Source organism: Heterodontus francisci, chromosome 19, assembly GCF_036365525.1.
Source record: "Heterodontus francisci isolate sHetFra1 chromosome 19, sHetFra1.hap1, whole genome shotgun sequence".
NCBI classification, from domain to species: domain Eukaryota; kingdom Metazoa; phylum Chordata; class Chondrichthyes; order Heterodontiformes; family Heterodontidae; genus Heterodontus; species Heterodontus francisci.
Window position 1 is genome coordinate 11,802,089 of NC_090389.1, and position 21,822 is coordinate 11,823,910.

A 21,822-nucleotide genomic window follows, 5' to 3' on the forward strand; every position below is an offset into this window, starting at 1 on the left:
GATAATCAGATGTTTCTGGATAGATGTACTAAGATGGGCCGAATGGCCTTCCTCCTCTGTAATTATCTTGTGATCTTGTATTTGTGTGTCTGCCTCGCACTTTGTCTGAACCTATCCTATAACATTAGACAGCAATGTTGATTGTGACTTGCTGTAGAATAGATGCTATAGAAATGGCAATGAGCATGCATTCATGGCTCCAACATTTAGGACATAATTATCATTTCTGTAACCTGAATGATATCAGTTCACCATTACAGTCTTCAATTACAATCTGCATTTGCATAGCGGGAGTCCCTGACTACTGTCTCCTGCTTCTACAGCTTTCAGCTAGGAGCACATGGTAGTTTGGCCACCCCAGGCCAATGTTGCATACCATTTATTGGTTTTATGTTCTGTGAGCACTTGTTTTTTTCATAGAAATTCAGGCCTTGCATCATAGATGACACCAGTACTACTCTGTGGCTAAGGAGGTATGTATCCACATGTGGAACTAGTTCTCTGATTTTCCTTTTTCCCTTAGATGGAGCACCTGTTGCCATGCAGAAGCCCCTACATTGTCTTGACCATAAGATTGCCAACCCTGAAGGATTGTCCTGGAGTCTCCAGGAATAAAAATTGAATTTCCTGAACCTTGTTATGTGCAAAACCTGAGCAAAATCATAGAGGCATTGTTTTTATTTTCATTTCTTTTGATCACTTGGCACTGAAGTGTGTGTTCACTTTTCATTGTGCTTGAGAAAGGGGTCGCTCTGAGGGTGGACGTGTTGGGTGACTAGAATGTAGGGGTGTGGTGGTTAGAGACAGGAAGACGCGATGAAATCTCCAGGAATATTTCTAATCAGAGTTGGCAACCCTACACGGCCAATGAGAGAAAGCTTTAGGATATGCTTACTATACCACGTAAATTCAAGGGCCGAGGGATGCTCTCTCCCTGGTCATGGTCAAAGCTTATCTTTAAGTGCTTTCTGAAGCTGCTTTTGGATTGTTCTTGTGCTGCCTTCCTGCTGTTGGCTCATGGATGTGGGTCTCGCACTGACTTGCAACACTTCAACTTTAACTTGGCAGATTCACTAGTCTGGCCACCAGCAAGACCTGATTTTTTAAAAAATTCTTGCAGGGCATAAGACCAATTAAATAGGGTGCAACAGTAGACTGAAGTAGATTGTGGAGAGTTACAGCTCCTGGATGATCTTGAAGTTTTTGGGAACATAACATACGGGGGAACTCAGCAGCGCAGTATGACTGCATGGAGTAGGACAAGGATTGCAACAGGACACGAGGTTATCCAGTGTATGTGATTGAATGAATGGAAGTGAGTGCATGTCAGTCAACAAAATGGAGGCATATGCACTTGTATATTTTATTTGATGTTATAAAATTATGACAGTCAAAGTCTGATGAGAGTGACCCCAGTCTACTTGCTGCAGTTTGTGGGTGGGACAAGAGGAGATTCTACCCCAGACTATATGCAGAGACACTCCCAAGACTTTGAAGTAATGGCATATCATAATATCTGTGACATTTATGTATACATGAAATTTTCAGGTGCCACCTTGTTTTTGACCATTGGAATTTTGAAATTAAAATTTGGCACTTTGGTATTCCGTTGTTGGGAGCAAATGTCCAGGTGACTGACTTATAAAGGTGCCTATGTGATCACCCAATTTCAGTGATTCCATAAAAGTTGAGGTATTGCAAATTGGCAGTATTACTTCCATTCCAATTTATTTGTGAGCTTGCAATTGTTGCTTTGGATTACCAAGAGGCAAATTTATCAAGTTGCAGATGAGCAAGGGTTGTGTAGGCTAATCATTTGTTTTGCACAGAACAGGTCTGGCTCTAAGTAACTTTATTTTAGTCCACTTATCCAAATCCGTTGCAAAGACCAATGGCCAGAATTTAATGGTGAGATGATGGCCCAGCCCATGAGCTGGAAAGCTGGGAGTGAGTCCACCTCAGCAGGCCTGGAAGCCATGCTGCTATTTCGCAATGCTCAGGCCTGCATCCAGCAAGAAGAGGACCATGAATGTCGGCCTCCGAAAAGGTAAGTCGGGGGGGTCAGGCCTTGCTGGGGACAATTGGGCGGCGCAGTGGTTAGCACCGCAGCCTCACAGCTCCAGGGACCCAGGTTCGATTCTGGGTACTGCCTGTGCGGAGTTTGCAAGTTCTCCCTGTGTCTGCGTGGGTTTTTGCCGGGTGCTCCGGTTTCCTCCCACATCCAAAGACTTGCAGGTGATAGGTAAATTGGCCGTTGTAAATTGCCCCTAGTGTAGGGAGGTGATAGGGAATATGGGATTACTGTAGGGTTAGTATAAATGGGTGGTTCTTGGTCGGCACAGACTCGGTGGGTCGAAGGGCCTGTTTCAGTGCTGTATCTCTAAAATAAATAAATAAAATTGGCTAGACCTTGGTGATGGGGGAGTGAGTGGTTGGAGTTGAGGGTGAGTTTGTTGTTTTAGTGGGGGTGCCCTCTGTGGGGCACTGAGTGTCTGATCAGTAGGGCCCCCCAGCCTGCAAGGAGGCTGCCAGGTGGTACTAGGCAGCTTCCTCTGGTGCTGTTTGCCACCTCCCTTGCCACTGGTAAAATAGGAGCAGGTAGCTGACGGGCATGGCACCCCAGCCTCCCCACCTCCTAGCCTGCACCCAGGGTAGGGGGGGTGATGCTGGTGGGCCGTTAAATTCCAGCTAGAATACCAGCATAAAGTTGAAACATAATTTTACCAAACTACTGTATAGCAAAGGTGAATTTTAGAGCAGGAATATTGTTTAACAGTGCATGGTTAGTCAGAGGATTTCCCTAATCTGCAACTTGATTTCGAAATTTATTACTTTCCTATTAGAACATACTTTAATCCCAGTTCCAACAAAATATTTTACTATCGTCAGGAGAGGATTTCAATGTTTTAATGCTAATGCCTGATAAAAGAATAGGCTTCGTTGGCCTGTCCCATGCTTTGTTCCTGTGTACGTATGTGTGGAATCTGATGAGGGTGGAGTTCTTTACCAATGGCGTTCCTGCACTAAAGATGCTTTCATTCATCTCCCCTCCCCTCAGCTGCTGCTGTGGCTCTATTATCCACCTTCCCGCATCTCTTGAGCATGCCTCTTTGTCTCCATTTTCCTCTTGGTCTATATGTTGGCCCTTGCCGCTTTTCCTCCTGGTTACTGTGTCTCCATTGGGCCACCTTCCTCCCCAACCTTCTCTACCAGCTAATGGAAATAAATAGAAATGGCCTTTGTGGGAAGAAATGGAAGGCATTTTGCATTTATGGGAGATTTTGCCAAATATTTATGGAAATTACTTTGTTTATTTACCCTTCCACTAATGCATATTGTAACCATAAAATGGCAACATTTTGGGTGAGAAGGATTTTATAGTAGGACCATTGCATAATAATACATTGTTATTCAAAGACTTGTCCTAACGTGCAACCTAATTTTTTTAAATTTATAACTTGTCAACTTAAATTTTGTTTCTAGGCAGTGGGGCTGTCTGCCCAGTCACAGCTGTAACAGGATTCTCTACCTGTATGATGGCATCCTTTTGAACTTCCCATGTGAAGCAGCCCAGAAAGAAGACATTGCGCTGCTTCTTGTTTTGCAGTATATTAAGAGTAATGGAAGGTGATGGTGACATTGTACATTGTGGATCTGCATTTGTGAAAATTGAAAGGCCTCAACTTGTGGAGAAGAGCAATACCACATCAGAAGTGTGGAGATACTTTGGCTTCCAACCTGGTAGTGATGGTAGACCAGAAAACATTGAAACCCCGGTCTGCAAAATCTGTTTCCGTGTCATTCCAGCAAAGGCCTCAAACACGAGTAACCTTTATGCACATCTGAAATCCCAGCACCCTCATATTTATATCGAGGTGAAAGGTAAACCCAACCAGGCACCATCCAGCACAGCTCCATCTGGGGAGCCAAGCAGGGAACAGACTACCACTATGCGGGAAATCTTTCAGCGAAAAGATAAATTTGATCCAAAACCCAGGGAGCATAGGGAGCTGACCAAGGCAGTGACGTACTACGTCACCAAGGATAGGATGCCTCTGAGTACCATTTCCAAGCCTGGCTTTCAGCACCTCTTGAGCAAGTTCAACCCGAGGTATGAGCTGCCAAGCAAGAACTATTTTTCTAGAGTAGCTATTCCATCGCTTTATGCAGATGTTCGCAAAGTTGTTGAGAAAGAATTAAAGAGTGGGGATTGTTTTGCTGCAACTGTTGAAACATGGATGTGTAGGAGCAATGAAATGTTTCTGACGTGTGGGGTTCAGTATGTCGACAGTGATTGGATCCTTAAAAACCATTGCCTGCAGACCCAGTATCTACCAGATGAACACACTGGTCAGAGCCTTAAGTGTGCCCTTGAAGATGTGCTGGAGGAGTGGGGCTTAGATCCTACCAACCTTGTAGCTGTCACAACTGACAATGGACCTGCCATTAAACTTGCCTGTGAGTTGTTGGGCTGGAAAAGAATTAGCTGCTTCAGCCAGAATCTGCACTGTTCTCTCCAAAAGGGTCTTGAGGACTCTCGCATTGAACGAATCATTCAGCTGTCCCGTCAAATATTTTCTCAATTTTCACGCAGTTGGAGAAGAAAGCGGGACTTTTCTATAGCTCAGGGTCAGAAAGGCCTTCCAAGGAATTCACTGAAAGCAGATGTTAACAACCACTGGGGGACTACTTTGGATATGCTGGAAAGGTTTCTTGAGCAGCAGGATGCTGTCAAAGCTGTATTAGCTCATGACCGTAAGATATGTCGTCTTGTTCCAACATGGCAGGACATTGATGTTCTCGAGTCCATTATAAGTGTTTTACGTCCTTTCCGTGAAATGACTGAAGCCTTATCTTCTGAAAAATTCATTTCCATTTCAGCAATAAATCCTCTTATAAAGCACATATGCAATGATCTTGTGAGAGAGGAGCAAGAGGAGTTAACACTTGGTTTTCTAATGAGAATGAGAATCAAACGAGACCTCGAAATACGATATGGAGACCCAGAACTGGTTCATTTTCTGGAAAAAGTTACATTCATTGACCCCCGGTTTGGCCCCACATGCGTAGAGAATCTAGAAAATGTTCTGCAGCAAATTAAAGGAGAGGTACTTGCTGGAAAGGTAGCTGAAGAATCCTCATTGTTTCAAATTGGCTTTGATGGTTCAACTGTGTCTCCATTGAGCTCTTGCAGCTGGTATGATCAAGATAGCCCAGGGCCAAGTCAACCAAAGAAGACCAGATATGGAGGAGGACTTGCAAAGATCTTTGGAAAACAGAGTGGAGATGGAGGTGCAGACAAACTGGTGACTACTTCAGTTTCACTACAAGAACAGCTTGACCGAGAGCTGGATTTTTATTTCAAGGAGCCTAAACTCTCCCTAGAGAGCTGCCCTCTTCAATGGTGGAAAGCCACCCAGAATTGCCTGCCTTTGTTGGCAAAGCTAGCCAAAAAGTATCTCTGCATTTCTGCAACGCATGTAGCATCAGAAAGAGCATTCAACAATAGTAGTTACACACTTGCTGAGTATCGAAGCAGCCTGAAGCCTAAACATATGGACCAGCTGGTGTTCTTAGCAGAAAATCTTCCATGAGGATAAGGCTCTTGAGAAGATCTATTTTAAAATTACAAAGCAGGATTGTGCCAACAATAATCGAATGCTCTAAGTGTTATCGAAAAATTAAATATTTGTACCTGGGCTACGTTCAGGGTAGGTTTGAAGATGGTACTGTGTAGGGTGGTGAACATGGGAGTTGGCCAGTAATTGTTAGGAGCGAGCTTATTTTTCCCATCTACTTGTACAGTGGGTTGTTTGCCACTGTTTATGTTCTCCATGAGCCAAATAACTGGAATGTTCTCACTGCTTAGTTAGCAGAAGTTGTTTGCCCTTCATCTTCCCCCCCACCCCAGTTTTGATGTCTCATGCTTCTGCATTATGCTTTATTCAGAATGCTAGCTAAGAACTGACAAAATATGCCTAACTGAGGCAATCTGGAGTGAGCAACAAGCACCTCTGAGGTATAAGTTCACAAGCTTCTGCTTTGGACTCACCCACTGACCAACTTGAGATATTGGGATGGCTCCAAGCCATAGCATCAACATTTTTATTCAGTTGACCAACTAATACATGATTTGTACAGTCCTGATTTAAAAAGAAATGGCTTTTTTAATAATCTATGCCTTTTCTGTCAATGTCTTGTGTGTTTGCTTATCTGATGCATGCTTATAAGAAAGCTTCATCTGTATTTTCAGTAAAGAATCTGTGCAGCACTTCCACTTAATTGATTCAACTTTTGTGGCAGTGTACATTGATAGTCCACCAGCGTAATATCATATAAAGAGTGGAGAATGGGGGAGTGGGTACCGATTCAGTATCCCTACTAACCGATTAGTCAAGTCCTTCGGAATGTTTTAAAAGCATCTGTTTGATAATGCAATTTAGCACTGTGCTTCTGCCATTAGAGGCTCTTTATGAGCTATATGAATAAAGCTCCAACTTGAGGTGGAAGATTGGAGTACTGGAGTATTTAAATTTACTCAGCTGTCCCACAATATTTTATGCGGTTCATTTCTATTAAAAAATAGTGTGTATAGCACAAATTTCTTGTCCACAAACATTACTGCCTATAATACTTTATATGCTAACATAACGTAAAAAATTATCATGGTATTCTTTGTGTAAACATTTATGTAACCACTTTATAATGGAAAAACAGGACGTAAACATTTCAGGATCATGGTTTGTAGATGAATCACTCAAATAAAAAAACATGTAACTTTTATCAGTAACCAACATTTCTAATGTTTGAACTGTTTTAAAACAATATTTTAAATTAAAGAAATACTTTTTAACTACTTAAGTAACAGCATTTAATTCAACCATTGAATTGTTTTGTGTGTCTATTAAGGTATTAAAATTTTCCTTGAAAGAATGAGCCCCTACTAAATGCTTAGGCTTGAACTTGAGAGTTTGGTCTAAAGCAGTGACTATATGAGATGAAGACAGATCCTGCATATAGAGCTCAGAGTGTACACAGTTTTCTAGGCTGCTTGAGTAACATTTAAGCTTGTGAAATACATGGTCAGCAATTGCTTTATATCTCTGTGATGTGAATGCTGGCTTGGACACTGGGAGAAAGCTTGGATTTGTTTGAATAATGCCAGGGGATGTTTTACATCCACCAGAAATGTCTGATTGCTGCCAGTGTCTCATCCAAAACGTATTTGTTCAGTACTGCACTAAAGTGTCAGTCTAGATTATGTGCTGATGTCCTGAATGGGACCCACAACCTTCTTACTGAGGTGACAGTGTCACTAATTGAGTCAAGTTATCTGTCAGATTCTTGAATTTTTAATGCTGGATAATTTGGATTCGGCCTCTTCTTTAAGCAAACCTCTCCTTCAATGCAAAGTATACCTTTGTCTGCCCTAGTATCTAGATAAATAATAGTGAGACCTAGGGTTCATAACACTATTCCTGTAAACACCAGCAAATAGAATGTTTCAAGTGCTGCATGGGATTCTCTTCAAAAAGTGGATTGATTATAATCTCTATCAGACCAAAACTCAATTTCTAGGCAGACAGTTTAAAACACTAGCCCTGATTTTAACCAAACTCACCTGGTGACAGTGGGGTGGGTTTGAGTAATTTTACATCCCACATAATTTTACTCTGCAGTGACGACAGGAATATTCTCTGCACACAGTAATTTCATAAAGGATCATCATTTTACTGGCTTACAGAATTGACTGTACACTAACTATCAACATGGTATGAGCTCCTAAGTGCCTGTCTTATGTGCTCTGTTTCCTTCTCTACTGCTCATCTAGTAGCTGCAGTATGAGAGGTAGAAGGCTGCTGTGATTTTCGTAAGGGTTTATAAGATGTTTCTGGTTGATGAGCTCTAGGAGCTCGTGCCTAGCTGCACACTGGAGCAACATGGTTTCTACTGGCCCGGCTGGTTTACTGGTACCAAGGCGGGCATTGCTTTAGGGGGTCATGAGCATCCATACGTGCTATCATCCTGAGAGATGACCTCATGTCCCATTCCTCCTTGTAGGCCAGAATCATCAAGGGCAATCTTCTAACCCTACTGCCGCACACCACAGTAATTTTCTCTAGATACCACTTTGTGGATCAGAATTGTAATGTCTGCATTTTGGGTGTCTTGATTTGATTTTCTCATGATTAGATTAGATTAGAGATACAGCACTGAAACAGGCCCTTCGGCCCACCGAGTCTGTGCCGAACATCAACCACCCATTTATACTAATCCTACACTAATCCCATATTCCTACCAAACATCCCCACCTATTCCTACCAAACATCCCCACCTATTCCTATATTTCCCTACCACCTACCTATACTAGTGACAATTTATAATGGCCAATTTACCTATCAACCTGCAAGTCTTTTGGCTTGTGGGAGGAAACCGGAGCACCCGGAGAAAACCCACGCAGACACAGGGAGAACTTGCAAACTCCACACAGGCAGTACCCGGAATCGAACCCGGGTCCCTGGAGCTGTGAGGCTGCGGTGCTAACCACTGCGCCACTGTGCCGCCCCTCCTATACCTCCTATAACTTGGAAGCTCCTCATTAAATTCCTGTACCTATCTTTACATGGTCAAGATCTTCTTTATGTCAGAAACAATTGAGAAAAATTGAAGGTATCACCTGATGTAGTCCTTTCTAGGGATCGTAATATTCTGATAATCTGTTGCATTGTTTTCCCAGTTACCATTGGTATACCGTAAGTACTGCTTAGAAAAGCTAAAATGGTTGACAACAATTGACTTTGAGAAGAATGTTGATACTGCCAGAGGCCCATGTGTGTCTGAATTTCTCTTTTGCCCTGTAACTGAATGAATAATGCTCTGTGATGGTCACATATGTATCTTAATATGTGGTTGTGCATGCAACAAACAAAGAGCTCCCAGAAATTGGGGGGGGTTGGCAAGGTAACCTTAACATTCTGATCCACTGGGAGCAGGTGGGGCACAGTCCTGGTAGAGCTCGGGAAACCTGGAAGTCTAGGTTTTCCAGCATGTGTGGAGATTTAACTGCACAGCTTGTCTTTCATCGTTGACAGGTTCCCCGCCCGGATGTCAGTCTGATTCACAGATTAGGCGTCCAATCAGGTAGAGAACACTCCAGGGGAGGCTACAGCAACAGTTAGGTCCAATCCCAGACCCTGGTGTGTGGGGAGGTGGGCTGTGGGCCGGGGTGGGGCAGAAGGTCTGCTCCCATCCCTGACCCCCGTCTGTGGGCGAGTGGGTCCGCTCCCTGATCCCTTGGGGGGCTTGGGGCCTTTTGGGGGTTGGCTGTTCTGACGCCAGGGGTGTCCGTTCCCTTAATCCCCAGCTGTGTGGTGGGGATCTGATGCCTGACCACTGGGGGAGGGTCCAATCCCTAACCCCAGGTTGGTGTGGGGGGGCGGGGGGTTTTCTCATCCCTAACCTCAGTAGGGGTGATGGAGGGGTGGGGTCATTCGATCCCAAGGAGGACGGGGGAAGGTCTGATGGTAGGGTAGCATCCGGGTAGAAGCACTCCTAGTCCACAAGGAGTGCTCCTGCTTATCTCACTGCAGCTTGAACTGGCTACAGTTAAACCCGCAGAGCAAGTTAAGTCCGAGGCTGCCAGCCTCATTAACAGATTTAAAATGACAATCCGAGGGGTTTGGCTGTCCGCCCCTTGTCCCACATCCATAAAACTGGAAGTTGGCTGGCTTGAGCCAACTTCTTGAGTCTCATAGAGTCATTTACAGCATAAACGCGCTTCCATGTTTTGCCCATTTGAATCTTTGCTCTGCCAACTTTGGCCTTTTGTGCATTCTACTTTACCCCTCTCCCCCCACCCCACCCTTTATTTTGGTCAACTTGCATTCTGCCTCACTGTGTTCTGCCATTGGTTATAGAGCCTTCAATTGTCTTGCATCTATACTCTGGAGTTCCCTCCGCTGCCCTCTTCACCTTACTAAAATTCTTTTCCTGTTTGACCAAGCTGTCAGTCAGTTTTTCTAACTTAAAAGAAATTGATCTTGTGATGTGGGTGACGCTGGCAAGGCTGCATTTATTGCCCATCTCTAATTGTTCTGAAGAAGTGGTGATGGACCTTTTCCCTGAAACTCTGCAATCCTTGCAGTGATGTTTCTACAATAGTATTAGGTAGAGAATTCCAAGATATTGATCTGAAAATGATGCAGGAATAGTAGCGATGTATATCCAAGACAAGCTGATGCATTAGTTGGAGATGATAGTGTTCCCTTGGTATTCCTACTGGTCGAGGTGATGAGGGAGGGAGGTGCTGTTGAAGTGAGCTTTGTGAGTTGTTGCAGTGCATCCTGTAGATTGCATACTGCAGCCACAGTGCACTGGTGGTGGAGGAGAGGAGGGGGGACATTGTGTCCAGTGGCAGGAGCACCGAACAAGTGAAGATGTTGAGCTTCTTGAATTGGTAGCAGTTGTACCCATCCAGGCGAGTGGTAAATTTTCTATCACACTTTGACTTGAGGCTTGCAGATGCAGAGGCTGCTATTTAACGATGACAACTTGTATTTATATAGCACATTTAATATAGTACCTCAGCCAAAAATGCTTCATGGAGCATTAACGAACAGAATTTGACACCGAGCCACATGAGATATTAGGACAGGTGACCAAAAGTATTGTTAAAGAGATCTTAAAGAAGGAGAAAAAGGCAGAGAGGTTAGGGAGGGAATTCCAGAGCTTTGGGCAACTGAAGCACAGCCACCAATAGTGGACCGATAAAATCCTGCAGTATGGAAGAGTGCAGAGATCAAAGAGGGTTGCAGTGATGGAGATAGCTGCAGAGATAGGGAGGGGTAAGGTCCTGGAGAGATTGAAAACAAGGATGAGAACTTTAAAACTGTGGTGCTGCCAGATCAGGAGCCTGTGCAGGTCACTGAGCACAGCGGTGATAGGCGGGTGAGACTTTGAACGAGTTAGGATACAGGCAGAGACTTTTGGATGAGCTCAAGTTTATGGAGGATGGAAGGTGGGAGGCTGGCCAGGAGAGCAAGTTATTAAGGAAGAGCCTGAAGTGTAATGTTAACTGAGTCAAACCTTCTGTCTTTACAAGCATCCACAGCATTTTGCTTTTGTAGATGTGATGAGGATCCATTTTCAGTAAGTGATTTATTGTTCATCCGTGCCCTTCTCATATATTTAAATATTTGACCTGCACTACATGTTCTTATAGATTTAGGTCTAGATTACTGCCCATTTTGCTTGTTATTTGAAAGGTGCCATCGTGGCACCTCTATGTCAATCACTTTCAATGTTCAGTAGGAGAGAAGTGCTTGATGTGGCCTGGTTTGCAGAAGGAATTACTTGATGTTCTGTGAAATGGTTCTGTGCTTAAACTATATAGTTATTTCATTAAAGGTATCAGGAGCTTTGATTTCTTCTGTGGGCGATTATCAATATTCCTGAGGTTAAAAGTGTTGTGTGCTCAGAACACCCAAAGGCAAGCAGTTACTCTTCGATGGGAACAGTTCTTGCTTTGTATTTTGCATAGTGGGTTTACTACCCCAGGCTATTAAATGTGGGTGCCTGATGAACTTATGAAATCTCTTCATTGAACAATTTGTTTTTGATTTGTTCTCATGAAGTGGGTGATAGTGGCAAAGCTGTAGTTATTGCCATCCTGATTTATTGTATGGCTTGCGAGGCCATTTCAGAGGCTATTAACAGTTAAGTTACATAGTGTGGGACTGGAGTCACATGTAGGTCAAGGGATAACAGGCTCCTTTTCCTGAAGGACATTAATGAACCAGTTGGGTTCTTAATAACAACCCAGCAGTTTTCATAATCATTTTCTGGTGCCAGCCCACGAATGACCAGATTTATTTATTCACTTCCACAACTTGCCATGATAGAATCTGAATTCTCAACTCTGGGCTGCTAATCCAATGCCATAATAAAGCAGTCTGTGACTTGTTAAAGTCGGGATAAAAATATCTACCAACTCGCATGTAAAATAATGCAACTCCAGTTTTTGATCATCCCAATAAGACTTGATAAACAGGAAACCAGCTGTTGATCAGAAGTGAGTAATGAGGTGAGAAGCCCACACAACACACTTGTGAAACAGCTAACCGACTTCGCCCCGTCACTACAGGGTGACGTCAGCATGACTGCCAGGCAGCTGAGTGTATAGCAACATACCCTAATAATAGCCCGTGAAACGAGGGGTGTCTTGGTGGTGTGGTTGTGCTTCCAGCTCTTGCCCTTCCTAATTCCTTAATAGCCCTCATCTCCCCTTCCCCCCGCCCCCCCCCATATAAACCTTGCAGGCAGTCTGCTTTCTGGGTTGTCACAGGCACTCCTGCAATGTGTATGAGAGCAATCTAGGGTATACTATACATTTCATTTGGAAGATAAGTTTCATTTACAGATCAATTTACATAATTTGCCCAAGAAAAAGAAATCACAAATGTTGACACACATCCTACCAATCCATGGTGCTCTCACAAACCACATTTGAACAGTGTATATTTGTACGTAATGAGTATGCTTTTAGAATGTTCCATTGTAGTTGGGGCATTGCAAATTCAAATAGGTAATATTTGAAATTAGCATAAGACTGTTCTTCCATCAACTGGCTACAGTATTTGGTATAGCACTGGATAAATTAGCACTGGACTCCCATGCAGGGCCATGCTCATGATTGAATCCTGGATTCCCAATCCGACAGGCTGGTAATGCCAGCTGTATAATGCTGGAACCCAGCCAGTAATTTTCAGGCTGATTTTTCTCTTTGTTATTAAGCAGCAACCAACAAGAGAATTAAAGCAGAATTTTTTTTAATACTTATAGGCAGTAGGTAAGTTTTACTTTTTGAATGTCTGATGGGTCTGCATTCCATCAATAGAGGTGGCCTGCTTTGTCAGCCATCGGAAGTACAGAGAAAGTGTGGAAAAAGCAAAGCGAGGTGTAAATTATGTTATTGGGGAGGTGTAAATGAAGCAGCTCCAACTGTGGTGGCAGCTTAGGATGGAACCATCTGCACTACTGTACGAACTCCAGGCAGGCCTCTAACACACACACACACACATTGGCTTTGGTGACTGAATATCGATGTCATCCAGGGACTTATCCATAAGAGGGCATTGCAGCTACCAGCTTCTTCAAACAATTCTGGTTCAGGGTTCTTACTTGTACCTCATCAGCATTAAAAACCCATGCTGTTAAGGAGCACTTTGCTGTTGTCATCCCGTTTTGTGTGGGAGGTGAATGTTTACAAACTTTTTTTTCACAACTTTTCAATTTCTTAACCCTGATTTTTCTTTCATTGTGTCTTTGGAAGATGTTGCTGAGGGATAGCATGTAGATTTTTTTTTTATTTGTTCTTGGAATGTGAGTGTCACTGGTAAGGCCAGCATTTATTGTCCATCTTTAATTGTCCTTGAGAAGGTGGTGATCTGTCACCTTTTTGAACTGCTGCAGTCTGTGTATTGTAGGTACACCCACAGTACTGTGGGATTTGGACCCAGTGACAGTCAACCAATGACAATATATTTCCAAGTCAGGATGATGTGTTACTTGCCTCTGCAATGACTGCACTTCAAAAGCATTTTGTTGGCTGTAAAGCACTGTGGGACGTCCTGTGGTCACGAAAGGCGCTATATAAATGCAAGTCTTTTTCCTGCCTTCAACCCAATCCCTATCACTTTTCATTTCAGATAACCCAAGAATTGGAACCTACGCAGTCAGAGAAGGAAGAGGAAGAAGACAGTGAAAAGGCACTGTCACTTGATCTAATACTTGCAGCCACTAGCTCAGAGACTGATACTGCGCGTATTTTGAAGTCTGGGATAGAGGAGGGGTGTGCATCTGCTGAAGCACCAAGCACACGTGTACTGAAGCCAGCATGGGAGGAAAGAATAGCGTAGCGGCCAGCTCGCCAGAGGGTGAAGCCACACAGTAGTTCTGCTGCAGAGGAGTCAGATGAGGACTTCGATCGGACAGGTTACGGAAGAAGTATATAACCAAATGCTTGGTGCACTCAAAAGCCTGCACACATTGTCAAGGAACATGGAGTTGCCCAGCACCAACCTGGTGCAGGGCTTTGCACAGAGCTTGGAGTCCATTCTTTTCAACATGGAACACGTGGTCAACTTCATCAGCACACATGTGAAACCCATCATGATGCAGCATCTGATGTTTGATATCATCGCTTGCATTGCAGTACAGACAGCTTCCATCAAATGTCTGAATACTATAGTGGAAGCTCAAACTACTGCCTTGCAAACTCAGACTGCTGCTGCCATCATTCTGGATACAACAGTTCAAAAGAGGTTCCTGAGACATCACAGCAATCCATCAATTTTGAGGCATCACCCTAGGAGAGTGGCAGTAACTCTGTCAAGTAAGAACCTGCTGTCCTCTCTCAGGATGACCGCATTCCTGCTCTCACTCGTCACTGTGCAGTACTCCTGCTGTTGTCTGTCAGCCAGCCAGCCCAGACTTCTGCTGCCCATGCTGAGATGGTACAGTCTGCAGCCTGGCCCTCTGGACCTAGAGCTGCTTGAAGTCACTCTCCAAGGCCATCTGCAGTCTCCTCAATTGAAGGTCAACTGCCTTTCACCATTCGTGCTGCAGGCACGAGGGAAATTCCTTGCAGGAGTACCTAGGATAGGTAAAGGCACACAGAAGACCGGCATATAGGAAATACACAAGGGTGATTAGTTTATTTTTGTGTGCGTTATGTAATGATAGAATTTATAAAATTGGATTAGAAAGCGTATTTTCTCATGCTTTTATTTTTGTGCTGTTGGAAAGAGAATGATGTGATGGTCAGTGATGGAGGAAAGGTAAAGTGTGTGGGACTGTTGGTGAATGGGAGGTGTGGTTGAAGCTACTGGTATCGCTACTGATTGCATAGAGCCGAGGCAGAAAGGGGATATCTACATTGTAGCCTCCCTTCCTCTTCCTGTTGCACTTCCCCCTCCTTGTGCTCCTGCTCCTCAGCTTCTCGTCTGATAGGTGGTGGCAAGGGCTGTTCCCTCTTGATCCCAGCTCAGCTGAGTAATGGAGGGTTTCTTGAGAGTGTTCCAGGCAGTGGATGTTGCTAATGGTGTGTCCTATAATGGTTCTTGTGGCAGGATGGCTCTTATTGTGGTCTTGCTATGCCTATGTATATGGATTCTGGACCGGAGTCATGAGGCATATCATGAGGAAATAACTGTTGTCGCTCAGTAGTCCCTCTTTGACTTGCCATGGCAGACCAAATTCAGATGGTGCAGAGCACTTCCACAGAATGAAAGAATTGTGACTGCTGCCAGGATAATGGGCATTGATCTGCATGATATGCTGCCTGTGGTCACACACCAGATGTGCATTGGATGAGTGAACGCCCTTTCAGTTCATGAAAATGGTAGAGTTCACGTGCGGCGCACGCAAGGGAATGTGCATGCACAATGTGGAAACCTACAATCCCTTGTGCTGATGCAGCCTTCTTGTCTCTGGCAAGAGGGAATGAGATGAAATTGTATTTCTGTTTATAGAGAGTCTCACTGATGTCTGTTATGCAGCAGTGTACTGCAAACCCTGAGATGTTGCTTATGTCTCCAGCCTGGAAGGAGCCAAATGCATAAATGTTAAGAGCCACAGTCAACTTGACAGTACAGCAATGTTGTCCTTGCCCTTCTTTGCTATTGCAGGTACATCAGCGACAGTTGGCAGATTTCATTCACGACCTCTTTTGCAGCGAAGATGTCTCACACATTGGTCCTCGCTGAAGTTGGGTGAAGACTTAGTGAATATGGCCTCCTGCTGAGAGTCCTCCTGCTCCTCCACCTCCCTCTTCTAGCACCTTGTCCTGCACGCATGGCCATCTCCCAGTGATGCTCAATCATTAGGGGAAGCTCTACCAGGCTTCCCATATCTGGAAGCAACTTGTTTCAGCAAAAGCTTTTAAATAAATAGAAAAATAGTTCAGCACCAGTAGTCCCTGTAGACTATTCAAACTTTAGTTAAGTATAGGAAAGCTACAGAAACATGTACAATGCACCTGCAGCCAGAAGAAATGATCAAGCAACTAACCTTTAAGCAATTCATGATCCTTTTAAATAATGCTGGTGGAAATTCCTTCATTCCATTTAACGTCATGGTCAGCTGTGTGAGGTTAAGCCAGAACATTGGCTGGAGTCTGGAATTCTAAAATGGCAGCACCTGCATCAAATCAGCATTATACACTGACGTCATAATCCGCCTTTTCTACATGCTGCTGGCGGTTGTTAAGTACACACATGCAAATCCCTTTACCAAGATGGCATCCAGAGCACTTCCCATCAGACCCCATTTTTGAGTTTTTGGTCACTAAGTAGTGGGTGCTACATAACTCAATTTAGCCCCCCGCCTTTCAAGTGTCTTCAGTGCTGCTTGACAACCAATCTTTGGAAGGTGTGTGCATGGTGGTTTCTTTCACATCTGAGACCTGGGCTTCAGACAACCTTATTATAATGGGATAAAAAGTCTCTGATCCTGGGTCCATCATGGACTTGAGCGCGATTTTCATACAAATTTGCTTATATGTGAGAACAACCAGATTTTGCATTTGTCCACTTTACAAGGTTTAATGTACATTTGACACTCCTTCCTGTGTGAACTAACAATTTCCCAGATCACTGATCTTTTGTTCTATTTTGTCTACTTTTCTGTACTTTTTACAGCAAGCTGGTTATTCGCTTACGTTCAGTTGACTGGAGACCATTGGCGATAACCGGTTTCATTTGTGGAGTGGCTGCAGGGTTGAATGATGGACATTAGCTTCCTGTTGACTGGAAACTCCTTTAGTGAAAGTGTGAATACCGAGTGAAGACTAGACAAAAATCATCAGTTTATTTAACGATACCTGTCAATTGAGGCATCTTAATTTACACCGTTGTAAAGTGTTAATTACTGGAAATGCCACATGGGTGCCAGTGAAGGAGGAAGGGAGATTGAGAATGTGAATCTCAGCAAGTTTGAACTTGTGCTGAGTCAGAAAGTCAGGAGTGCAGTTAGCAAGAGAGCTGGTGATTGCTGAAAATATCTTTGTAATGGGTAGTTTGCTCAGACAGTGAACTGATGTGCTGTTGGTTCTGGGAATCTGGGTTTGCACATCAGTCCTTTCACTGCGAAGTTGCTGCTTCAATCTTGGGAACCGCATACTACATCCCACAGGAGTGTGGGAGCCTCATGCAAGGGGAGGGAGGTCCGCGTGCTCACCATCTGAGATGAGGGAATTGTGTCCTTATTAAAGTACAAAAATTCTGTTAGTAGTCGGTCCTTGGTGGGGCGGAGGGGAATTAAATTTCTTCTGGAATCAACTGCCTTAACACACTCATGTAAATTTCTTTTCTGTATTATTTTAACACGCTGTTAGCTTAACAAATATGACAACTGTGTTGAAGGTGAAAAAAAATCCTTGGATTTCTCTAGTGCCTTTCCCAAATTCGGGATGTCCCTAAGCATTTTACAGCCAATGAAGTACTGTTGGATTGTAGTCACTGTTGTAATGTAGGAAACGCGGCAACCAACTTGACACAGCAAGATCCCACAAAGGGTAATGACATAATAACCAGGTAATAGAAACATAAAATGCTGGAATTACTCAGTTGATCAGACAGAACCTGTGGAGAAAGAAACAGAATTAATGTTTCAGGTCAATGACTTTTCATCAGAACTGCAAAGATCATCAAACTGAAACGTTAACTGTCTCGCGCTCTCTACAGATGCTGTATGACCAGCTGAGTAATTCCAGCATTTTCTGTTTTTATTTCAGATTTCCAGCATCGACTGTATTTTGCTTTTTGTATTAATGACTAGATAATCTGTTGTGGTGAGGTTGCTTAAGGGATAAACTAAATATTGGCTAGGACACCAGGGAGGAGTCCCCTGTTCTTCTAATAGTGCTGTGGGATCTTTTACATCCACCCGAGAGAGCATATGGAACCTTGGTTAAACATCTCACCCAAAACATGGCACTTCGGACAGTCCCTCAATGTTGCACTGAAATGTTAATCTCGATATTCTACACCAGTCTCTGGAGTGGGGCTTGATATTATAATCTTCTGACTCAGATGAAACAGTATTTCTACCGAGCAACGGCTGACACCTAAACAGATGAAAGTCAGGAGTAGCTCATCGAGCAATGCGACACATATGTTAGCAGTGCACTAATGGGGATCATTGGCGTTGCACCAGTTCTAGAAGTGAGCGGAAATTGTTTGATGAAAGGTGTAGTGATTTGTTTCACATGGACCCACAGAGTGGTAGGGTGCTGAGTTATAGGCCGGAATTTTACCTTGGGCGGGATGGCCTGCCCACTGGCTGAAAAGTCAGGGGTACGCCCGCCTCTGCCAGGTCTGGGGATCCACGCCGGGAATTTTGGCTCCCCAGGCCCTTAATTGACCTTGGGTAGGACGCCTACCTCCTTGAGGCAGGAAGTCATGCCTAATTGAGCTGCTGACCAATCATTGGCCGACAGCTCTTAGTTCCAGCAGCGCCACCGGAAGTGGTGGCTACTGCTGGGACTACACCCAGCCATCGCAAGCAAGGTGAAGGATGACCCCAGAATAAAGGTACGTTTTTGGGGCCTCACTGGGGGCAATTGGCCGGGCCCCCCGTGAAGCAAGCGGGGTCAGTTGGGGGGGGAGGGGAGAGTGTTATGCATTGGGGCGGTTGGGGCTTTGGGGGTGGCCCTCTGTGGGGCACCGGTGTCCGATCAGTAAGGCCACCCCGCCCCCCCCCCCCCCTCCCCCAAGAAGGCCCACAAGAAGGCCGCCAGCATTTACATGGTGGTGTTCTTGGGGCCTTTGCTGTCTGCCCGCTGCAAGTAAAATACCCGCCTTGGTGGGCAAAGGCCCTTAAGTGCCAATTAAGTGGTCACTTAAGGGTCTTGATTGGCCTGGGGTGGCAGGCTGTTTCTCGCTGCCGCCACCCCGCCTAAAAATTGCAGTGGGGTCGGGAAGACGTCTTGAATGGCCCCCACCACCTCCCATTCAATTTTACAAGCCCTCCACCCACCATCAGCCTGCTCGTTGGGGGGCCGTAAAATTCTAGCAATAGCTTCCCTGTTTCTATATTTTACTGATGTCTGAGAGAAATAAAAATATTGAGAATTGGAATTCAGAGACTTTCTTAGCAAAATGATTGCAGCTTAAATTTTGCAAGAGAGCTTATCCCTTTTTAAGACTCTCTGAATGAATGGGAAGCAATATTGTACATTAAAACAGTTTTAGGAATAGAATTCCCTTCCTGCTATACTAAAGGTTAGAATCCTGCTAAATAAGTGTTTTTTTCATTTTGGATTAGTAGCCAAACCAACAAGATTAGAAACTTCCACCCAAATGTTAGAATTCTATAATATATACTATGTTATTTTTGGATGATTTAATGTATGCAGGAATCTTGTCACTCTGTAATGCATAATAATGGAACCATAATAATTTTCTAATAGCACTGTTCACTTTCTGTGTGCAGTTTGAGATTTCCTGGCCTGTTTCACACATGACACTTAAGACCCCCGAAAGTCTGCCAAACAGTTGTAATCTTATCTCATCAAGGCTCTGTTGCCCCTCTCGGGTGGATGTAAAAAAAATTCTTGGCACTATTGGAAGCAGAAGGGAAGTTCTCCTGGTATCCTGGTTAATATTGATCTCTCAAACAGTATCACTTAAGCAGATTTTCTGATAAATTATCTCATTGCTGTTGTGGGATCTTCCTGTGCACAAATTGGCTGCTGCATTCCCTACATTACAGCAGTGATCACATTTCAAAAGTACCTAATTAGCTCTAAAGCACTTTGGAATGTCCTGAGGTTGAACATGATGCTATATAAATACAAGTTCTTTCCTTTCCTTTCTTTCCCACTGTTAGGCTGCACTGGTATACCAAAGACACATCAGAGGCTGGAGAAATTTTATACACCAAAATTGCGTGCAATGATATTAAGCAGCAAACTAAAGTCTTTAACATGGAAATCCTGATTCAAATGGAGCATGCTGGTATTAAAACACTACGTATCAGGGCATCAGTATTGCAATTTGGATACACAATTAATTCTTCTCATACACAGCAATCCCATGCTTCCTATAAGACAAAACATGATCTCATACAAAGTAATGAGAGATAACAGGTCACAAAGACCCTTGACACCTGATACCATTCATCAGAAGTTTGCCTACTCAGAGGTGGGCAGAAACCTTTGTAGTTTTATCAGTACGTGTGATGAATAATATCTATTTCATGCACACAGTCTGCTTCCAGGCTGTTTATTCAATTAAAGTGGCCGTACTGCAGGTGACTCAGAAACTCCTCACTTCTAAAATACAATGTACAGGTTCTAGTGATACCAGGTGGGGCAAAGCCTTGATCTGTGACAGGCAGGCAAGAGTGCTCCCTCACACTGTAGTCTGCTTCTAACTGAGAGAAGGAAAGACAGCACAAATATTAAAAGAAGCAAAATCTCAAACTCTGTGACATTTCCACTGAGTGCTGGGAAATTCTCACACAGGTTGCAATACGGTACAGTGAGGGATGCACACTTTAGGGATCGATATGTAATGTGTGTGTTCTGAGATATGGTCAACATTTAAAAAGTAAATTCAAACATGAAGTAAAGTTTTTCATGAGTCATCTCACTATCTGCCTGAAGGTCTGAAAGCAAGGGGCATCAATGAGCTGAAATACTAAAGCCCATGAAGCTACCAGGCATGCATGAATATACAACTTTTCTAACAAACTTTCGTCAATAAGTGAAGCGCCTAGTGGATGAGGGCTTAGTTTTTAATCAAATAAATTTCTCTTCCCAGTCATAAACATGAAATGCTGTTCAGCCAACAGCTTATCACTTGAGCCTAAGAAAGAGATCGCTTGCTCTGATGCAGCCAAATTTCATTTACTGGCTGAAATCTTTCATAAGACGTGTTTGAACCAAGTGCTCTGATTCAGGTCAGAGGCAATAAGAAAGGCTGCCTTGCAGTGACGAGGGTGGTTCTGTCCAGCCTTGAGCTTGGTGTTCTGCAATGTGTATAATGACATTCGGTTTAAACTCATGCTACACTGCGTTGCCTTTAGGATAAACAGGACATGGAGACTTAAGTACATTAAAGACATGAACCGTTACCTGGTGCTGATGTGCAGAAGTAATCTGGGCTATACAGCTGGCATTGATGCTTTCTTTTAAGAAGTACTTCCTTTCATTTAAAAAAAAGTGCTGGCAAACATGAAGTGTTTCATATTTCTCAATACTAGTGGCTGAAAGATATATTTTGATGCCGGTCATATCACTTCATAAACACTACAACCCATGCTCTTTTTACAGCAGAAACTGTCCCATGAAAACAGAGTGGGCATTTTTGTGGGAATGTGTGTGACCAGCTATAGATTAGCTTAATGAAAGGACTACGTAGACTGACTTTTGCAGTTATTTTTCGTGAGAGTCAGTAATAGGTTACTTTCTCTCAGGAGCCACAGCTGGTGGTATTCATTGATTCCACGAAAGCTTGCCAATTAAAACGAATAAACTACCCGAACTTTATTGAATATACTGTTTATTAACAGTATTAACATATTAACAGTGGCGCAGTGGCTAGCACCGCAGCCTCACAGCTCCAGCGACCCAGGTTCAATTCTGGGTACTGCCTGTGTGGAGTTTGTATGTTCTCCCTGTGTCTGCGTGGGTTTCCTCCGGGTGCTCCGGTTTCCTCCCACATGCCAAAGACTTGCAGGTTGATAGGTAAATTGGCCATTATAAATTGCCCCTAGTATAGGTAGGTGGTAGGGAAATATAGGGACAGGTGGGGATGTGGT

At 43.7% G+C, this 21,822-nt stretch overlaps 2 protein-coding genes across 4 annotated transcripts in view; both read left to right on the top strand.

The window, feature by feature from the left end:
- LOC137379955 (E3 SUMO-protein ligase ZBED1-like) overlaps window positions 1-6,785 on the top strand; it is a 62,174-nt gene extending 55,389 nt beyond the window's left edge. For 2 of the 3 annotated variants that reach the window (XM_068051378.1, XM_068051377.1), the window contains exon 2: window positions 3,484-6,785. In XM_068051378.1, the coding sequence (XP_067907479.1) occupies window positions 3,621-5,594 (1,974 nt within the window). In that variant the 5' untranslated portion in view covers window positions 3,484-3,620 and the 3' untranslated portion in view covers window positions 5,595-6,785. Of the gene's footprint in view, window positions 1-2,010; window positions 2,048-3,483 lie in introns of those variants that run through there. The other variant, XM_068051379.1, reaches the window with a different exon arrangement.
- Window positions 1-21,822, top strand: part of LOC137379957 (testis-expressed protein 264-like) — a 456,807-nt gene that overhangs the window by 142,663 nt on the left and 292,322 nt on the right. The window lies entirely within an intron of this gene.